Here is an 8,289-nt window from a genome sequence, read left to right as displayed (position 1 = left end):
ATTCTAATGGAAACCTCACAGGTTGCATTCAAAGTAATTTTCAAAACAGATCCATCCTACCTATCAAGTACCACCTAAAGAGGTATTCTCGCCTCAAACATTTTTGGTATATGCAAACACACTTTGGAGACCCACATCTCAAATTAAAATTGGGTAGTCTTGACCCCTTTCAATGGAGAAATGGAAACATCTCTTTTCGCTTTCATGGAGTCCCAAAAATAGCTGAGCAACAGTGGATGCGAGACAATAGTCCAAGGACCCCTTTTCTTTAGTATGTATGGCCATAAATGTCTGAGATGGAAATAACCTTTCAAAGGGAATCTGTCACCAGGGTTTCGCCATCTAATCTGAAAACAGTATAATGTACGGCAGAGACTCAGATTCCAGTGAAGCTTCACTTACTCGGGTGGTTGCAGTTTCCTGCAGTCAGTTTTATCAGCAGGCAATTATCTCTAGAGGACTAGTAAACCTACTGTCATTAGCTCTGTATAATCCCACCCACACTACTGATTGGAAGTTTGCAGCCTATACACACTGTACACAGAAAACAGCCAGTGGTGTGGGTGGCATCATACAGAGCTCAGCATTCAGAGAACTGCTAGATCTGCAACAGATAAATCAGGGATTTTATCGAAACTGCAGCGAGCAGCGTAAAAGTGATCTATTGCCACACTACCACAGATGGGGGGTTGGGGTGACACAAACTTAGCAACAGATTGCATTAAAGACTGGAAACAATTTCAACGGCAAGAAAAGAAAAAACAAACACAGGTTGTACAAGAGCAATAAAAAAAATTAAATATTTATTTGAATAACAAGTTTGGAGTTCAAGCTGCAATGTTGGCAATGTCAATTTTCTTTTTATTAGATCACAAACTCATGCACCAAATTGGAAAAGGAAAGAGCTACCAACTACTTAACAGCTGCTGATTTATAAAGAAAAAATATAAAGGCATGTAATCACTATACAAAATATAAAAATGTATGAAACACTATCAACCACAGAACAGAAGAGTTATTGATTATACTTTAAGTGTTGTGTACTTGCTGTATGTGTGCGCACATTTAGAATTACTGAAGTGACTTAAGTTACCTTTAGATTTCTTTGCATGTTGTCTGCAATAATGTTGTACTTTAAACAGATCTAACCACGCGGAAATTTTATGTGCTACTAATAAGAAAGAACTTTGTTAATATGGTAAATATGAGATTTACAGAGGAGAAAAAAAAATCTTCTTAAACAGAAGTGCTTTAAGCTAATGGTGCACTCTTAAGACCCCACTCAATGCCACAATAACGTGTACATGGCATAGAAATGCTAAGAGAGCACTACATTAAGGAGAAGTGGAGGGTACAAGGCTAGAAGAGCGCAAGCCTAAATAAGTCTAGTCTTTTTAATAATTAAAAAAAAAAATCATGCACCCTCCTGCTATGATCCACAGCTAATTTATTTATTGCCTCTCCATAATAACCTCCAAAGCCATCCAACATTGTCAGACCAATAGTGATAAATACACATATATAAATGAAGACACTAACTGCTTCTTTGACACTACTAATGGCAATGTCTGTGCTGAGTGAAAGCACCTTTAAAAAAAGAGCCTATGCGGCAAGAGATAAGTGTCTATAGATTCAAAATGAATCAACTGTATCGGATAACAATTCTTCAACTTAGAAGCTGCCTCAATATTAGGTGCATCTTCAGTTAATGTAACAGGAAGGAGGGAAAAACAGACAGATTATATAAAAAAAAAAAATTACAAACAAAAACAAAACAGAAACGAACAAAAGGCAATGATTTTTTTCTTTACTTCTTCAATCCTACCCATTCGCATAACTGACTCAAGGCCACAAAATGGGCAGACACAATGATATATATTTATATATATATTTTTCTTTACAATTATTTAAATTGTATGATGGTAAAGTATAAGGTCTATTTAAAAACAAAACAAAAAAAAGCTAGGTAAGCCTAAATTAAGAGGTGGCGCCGGGCGTTGGGTTTACATTTTGAGTAGCAACTTGGGGGGCAACTTCTATGATCCGTGGCTTATCTATGATTCTGGCAGTGCGGTTGCCCTTTTCTACGATTCCAATGATCCATGCTTGATGACCTTCTCCATACTTTGGTGACTTTATCTCAGCACAAAACCGTGCAGCCTGCTCCCGTGGTAGACAGATTAGGAGACCACCTGCAAAGAGAAGAAATTGTGAATACTGCAGGGTAACTACTTACCATTTGCATGGTTTTAAAAACAGACACAATTAAATAATATATCATTGTTCCTTAATGAGCACATATTTACCCTTTTATTACTAAAATTTACACATTTGAGAGATTATCAATGGATTCAAAGTGTCGGTTTCCCACAAGTATAAATAAACTTATAATCAATCAACCATGGAAATATCATATCTGCCAAAATGTTGAACCATCAGGCTACATTCTCAGTGTAAAAGGGGTTTTCTCAATCTACCTAAGAAGTTGCCAGCCTTAGAGTGACTGCAAACTTCTGTATCGTGCACGCTGGGAAGATTCTCTGGTGCCGAGAGCGGGCGGTCATGTAACCGCAAGTATGCAATTTGCATAGCTCCGGCCACATTTCGACTAGATGTGTCCAGCCTTGCTCAATACACTTATATTAAGCAAGGCTACGCACGTCCAGTCGGCATGTGAGCACATGTATGCAAATCACATACTTATAGTCACGCATTTGGTGCCATCAGCATGTCAGCTTGCCCCATGTGACAATTCAAGTCTGCAGTCACACAGAGTGACAGCAGAATTGTACCTCAAGGCTGAACAACCACAAAAAACAAACTCCCATCTAAGTTTGTATCCTCTTAACCCTGCTGTACTGTTCGGGTCAATATGACCCGAAATGATTTTTGAGACCCTGTAGATTTTTTTATATGAGGATTTGAAACTAGTGGTATCTTGACTTCTCCTCATTTGTGGAGCTCTATATTTTTTTTGTTGTTTTTGTTTTGTTTACTTTTTTGCTACACGCTGATTGTTATACTTGTACTGTTTGGGTCAATATGACCCGATAGCATTTTATACTGTTCTACAGGTCTCTGATTATTTCTGACTGCAAAAGTTATGTTTTTTTAGGTGTACTTCATCTCAAAATGGTGGTGGTTTCACTGTTCTTATCAGTAAACAAGTAATTATCTAGTATTATCCATTTGCTGTTTGTGAGAGAGGAAATTGGTTGTCTATCATCCAAAGGCTGGGGGTTTCACTGTCATCAGTAATCAAGTATTTATTTAGTCAAATGCATTTTCAGTTTGTGAGAGAAGACACTGTTGTCTTATAAATTAGACACCAGTCATTTGACTTACACCCTGAAGCTAAGTCCTGTGAAAGAGACACTGGAATCTGTGAGAGAGAGAGCACTGAGCTGTGAATACACATCTTTACAGGTATTCTTTTTTTTTTCAAAACTTGGATAACAATGTTTCTAAAATGTCTATTGACTGACGCTGTGAATACATATCTTTACAACTATTCTTTTCTTTTCCAAACCTAGATAATTCTAATGAGCACAATGCACCATGACAATGACGTAAGTGATAGAGAAGACAGAAAGCCTGACATTATTTTGGATTATAATGCCACAAAGGGAGCAGTTGATACTTTAGACCAAGCAATATCAACATATACATGCAAACGCAAAACCAAATCGGTGGCCAATGATTTTATTTTATAACATACTGGACGTTTCTGCATACAATGCATTTGTCTTATGGAGAGAAATCGACCCCGATTGGAACCGAAATAAGCTGCATAAAAGAAGATTATTTCTTGAGGAATTGGGCAAATCCCTGGTTAGGCCATATATTGAGAGCAGAAAAGTGACCCCCAAAAGTGAAGGAGCAACAGCCATTGTAAAAAGTGTCCAGCATGCTCAAGAAAGAGACTCCACATCCACGGCCTCCACCAGCACAGCTACCAGCAGCACAGCTACCAGCAAAAAATGGAAGAGATGTAGCTTCTGTCCATCTTCCTGTGACAATAAGACTAATCTGACATGTGCTGGATGATCAAAATATCTGTGTAAAGGACGTGTCTAATTATTGTGTTCAGTGTAAAAACGCATGAACATTGTTCAGTTTTTCTTTTTTCTTTCTAAAAAGGTTGAAGTTTTTAAGATTTTTCATTTGTTGATTTATAAATATTGTTTTCAGAAAGTTAAATTTCATGTTTTAGTAATAGTAATGTAAAGCTTCTTTGTTATTTGTGTGCAGAATGCCAACAATCAAAGATAATTGTAAAAAGCCTGTGTATCCTTTTTATGAAAAAAAATAAATTATTAAGTTTAAATTTAAATTTTTCATTTGTTTATGATCAACCATGTTCACATACAGTATAATAATGAAAAAAGTATTCAAATAAAACACTTAGAGTAGCTAAAAATCAAGAATTAATAGGTCATATTAACCCGGGAACAGTACAAGTGTATAGCAAATGCGAACAGAACAGCAGGGTTAATATATTGCAATCATATTATATAGCACTGTGTACTTACAATTGCTCACTTTGCCTTTTTACCCAGCTACTGTAATTCTTCCATTTATCATTAGGCCTATGACATCAAGTGATTAAAACCTGACTAGCCGAATCCCTCTAAGCGTTATGTAAAAGCAGGAGGTCTACTTTCCCTGTGGGAGTCATAAGTTTCTGCAAAAAATGAGTCTAGCAATTGGATTTTTTTGTTTGATGCCTGTTACCAAGGAGATCGACTACCACTGCCATCTTGGAGCAGTGATTGATCTCTTGTAGAGTCAAAAGGAGAACAGTAGCTATTAGAAAAAAACATGTTAATTGCAAACTTGCTTATTTTAACATGGTCTACCTGGCTATACCCATATTACAGAATTACCCTGCTTACTGCAAGTAACATCATGTCAGCATTTCTGAAAGAATCACCCAATTTAATACATTCACAATCCTGCAAGCATCTACACTGTAGATTCCACAGGAACAGAGGTCTCCTGGACAAGATTAAAGGGAACCTGTCACCCCCAAAATCAAAGGTGAGTTAAGCCCACCGGTATCAGGGGCTTATCTACAGCATTCTGTAATGCTGTACATAAGACTCCGATGTAACCTGAAAGATGAGAAAAAGAGGTTAGATTATACTCACCTGGGCGGGCGGTCCAGTCTGGGGCCTCCCATCTTCATAGGATGACGTCCTCTTCTTGTCTTCACGCTCCGGCGCAGGCGTACTTTGTCTTCCCTGTTGAGGGCAGAGCAAAGTACTGCAGTGTGCAGACGCTGGGCCTCTCTGACCTTTACCGGCGCCTGCGCACTGCAGTACTTTACTCTGCCCTCAACAGAGCAGACAAAGTACGCCTTCACCAGAGCCGCAGCGTGAAGACAAGAAGAGGACGTTATCGTAAGAAGATGGGAGGCCCCAGACCGGACCGTGACGCCCATCGGACGGGACTGCCCCTGGGTGTGTATAATCTAACCTCTTTTTCTCATTTTTCAGGATAAATCCGGGGCTTATCTACAGTATTACAAAATGCTATCGATAAGCCCCTGATGCCAGTGGGCTTAGCTCACCTTCGATTTTGGGGGTGACAGGTTCCCTTTAATGGATTTTTGAACAAAAGTGGCTTAGGGTCCTTTTCTACAGGCAGATAATATTTTTTTAAGGAGCAATGATTGAGGATATAGAACAGCGCTCTTTACACTTTCTCCTAAATGCGTCAATCATCAACACATGCCACCTGTATGGAGACAAACAGTCGTTACTATGGCAATTAACCCCCACACAGTTTGCATATTGCTTACCTGAGGTGATATACTGCCAACCAACAATAGTGTGATTTTAGGCCTGCATAACACAATCATGTTTACATGGCCATAATCAGAAAAGAAACATTATTAGGCTACATTCCCACAACGAGCATTTGGTGAATTTTTGATGTTGACCTAATTAAAGAAGTTGTCCAGTACTTGGACAACTTCTTGTCATACCCCTAGCTTGACCCTGATAAAATAATAAAGCTTATACTCACCTCTCATGCTGGCGCCGGTCACACGGTGTCTGCACTCGCTCTTTTGGGGCTCCCATGCTGTTACACGTGACGCAGGCGTCCAAACAGCACTGGCATCACTGTTCCCGCCTCTAGTTGAATTGAGCAAGAAGTCGAAGATCAGCTGCAGCTCAGACTTCTTCTTCATGTTCGATTTGTCCAAAGACGGGAACAGTGACGCTAGCTCTGATAGGGCGCCGGTGTCACAACAACCGCACGGGAGCCATGCAAGAGTGAGTCCCGACACTGTGGGAACGACACCGCCACAGATGGTGAGTGTAAGCTTTATTATTTTATGGGGGACAAACATTTTGATTAAGAAGGGGTTGTCCTAGTAGTGGACAACACCTTTAAGTGAATTAATTCAGTGTCAGATTCCTTGTTAAATATGAAAAAAAAATTTGGGGGAGTGCTGTTGTTATTTCCTTCATTGCATTAAGTAAATTAGCTTTTTTTTTCACTGTGGTATTGAGTGCATTTTTTTCACACGCGGTTTTATCGCTGAGGTTTTTTTTATATGTCAGGTTTTTAAATCTGCTTTGTTTTTGATACTTCCTGGTATTTGGCTCGGACACAGCTTTATTGATACATTCATGTGCGAGATACATCGGTTTTTGTTGCATTTCTGCAGCGGACAGACAATAAAAATGCATGTGCTTTTTTACCTGCAGATTTTCCACATCTAATGCAGTTCTATAGGAATAATGCACATAAAACTCATCGTACCTGTAATAGAGATTGTCATGTTGCGAATTTGAAACATGCTTCACAGGTCAGTTTATGCTGAGTAAAAGCACAAAAAGGCATGAGATTTCTATAAATCATTCCACTTTGCTGGAATTGGAAGATGCTGCATTTTTGAGGCAGCAAAAAAACTCAGAAGGTTGTCATGCTTTTCGGATTATAGAGGGGTGCGCCTTATAATCCAAATGTAGCTTACCGGCTGTGGTGTAGCGGGATCACAGGAGGCATGGTTCCTGCTGCAGGAGGCTAATGGCAGCAGGAATGGGGTAATGCTGTGGGCCCTGGGCTGGGAGGATGGGGTGTCTCAGCGGTGAAAGGCTGTGGGCTTTTATAAAATATCGGTGGTCAGTGCACATATTGAGATCTCGGGAGCAGAGATCTTACCTGCCGAGAACTCAATTTCCAGCGACCATTTTTCTGTAGCCCACTGCAGAGAATAAGTCAGTGGGAAGGGGACTCCACTCACCGCCGATATTTTATGAAAGCCAAGGGCTCAAGAAACCCCCTCCTCCCAGCACAGTTTCCGCAGCATCGCCCCACTCCTGCCACCGCCCCACTCCTGCCACCGCCACTGCACATAGGAGAACTGTCAGAAAGCCTGTTACATCCTGCTGTTAGCCAAGTCTAAACAGAGCCAATCAGGTCCCAATAATGTCGTTGATCACTCTGCACTGGAATACTAGCACTTGCAGGACTCTGGGAGACCCAAATGCTGCAAGACCACTGACCGTAGAGAAAGGTCGTCGCTGCACAGAGGTATATTTACCATTGGCGGTCCTGAAGGAGTTAAATTGTTTTTCACTACTACAGAATATTGTCAAATTTGAGCCACATTTTACTTTGAAATTCCCACACAGTGTAGAAATTACATGGAAGGGGAAAAAACAAAACCAAGAGCGTTTGAAGAGACAAGCTGAATCAATATTCAGGAGTATGGAGACATTTTCCTGTAAGTACTTTAAATCTGAAAATCTATATATTCTTCGTACTTATTTGTATCAGCCAGCCTCTTGTAGTGGAGAGGGGCTGTGAGTGACTTACCTGACGTCTCAGGGCAAGATCCATGCATAAGACCAAACATATTCCCACAAGCCTTGCTAACAGCAGCCATTTTGGCTAAGACAGGAAGATTATGGATAACAAAAGAAACTTCATTCCGCTGCTGTTTGGCCAAGTTTTGTGCATGTCCTAAAATCCCGAATCCGGTTATATCAGTAGCAGCATGTGCGTTAAACGTGTGCATAAGACCGGCAGCTGGAGAGAAAAGACAACAATATTAATAACTCACGATCATTAAAAACGTAATTAGAAACCAGAAACATGGACATACTAAAGGTTAATACATCTTAGTGCGTCATTTTTACAGTATATTCTACTACAACACCAGTGATAATTGGGCATCAGGATCCATTTGGGGTTACCAATCTCCTCAAGAACTAATTTGTTTCTCTTTCTTACTGGTTTCCAAATAAAGCCTGGCAACAGAACACATTTTAG

At 39.9% G+C, this 8,289-nt stretch overlaps 1 protein-coding gene across 8 annotated transcripts in view; it reads right to left on the bottom strand.

Annotated features, from left to right (window-relative positions):
- Positions 1-772: 772 nt before the first annotated feature.
- The window catches only part of SEPHS1 (selenophosphate synthetase 1), a 165,984-nt gene continuing 158,467 nt past the window's right edge, over positions 773-8,289 (bottom strand). For all 8 annotated transcript variants that reach the window (XM_069765189.1, XM_069765193.1, XM_069765188.1 and 5 more), the window contains 2 exons: positions 7,834-8,046; positions 773-2,192 (listed from right to left, as the gene is read on the bottom strand). In XM_069765189.1, the coding sequence (XP_069621290.1) occupies positions 1,978-2,192; positions 7,834-8,046 (428 nt within the window). In that variant the 3' untranslated portion in view covers positions 773-1,977. The remainder of the gene's footprint in view (positions 2,193-7,833; positions 8,047-8,289) is intronic.

Source organism: Ranitomeya imitator, chromosome 4 (assembly GCF_032444005.1).
Source record: "Ranitomeya imitator isolate aRanImi1 chromosome 4, aRanImi1.pri, whole genome shotgun sequence".
In the NCBI taxonomy this organism is placed as follows: domain Eukaryota; kingdom Metazoa; phylum Chordata; class Amphibia; order Anura; family Dendrobatidae; genus Ranitomeya; species Ranitomeya imitator.
This window is presented reverse-complemented; position numbering and strand designations above follow the sequence as displayed.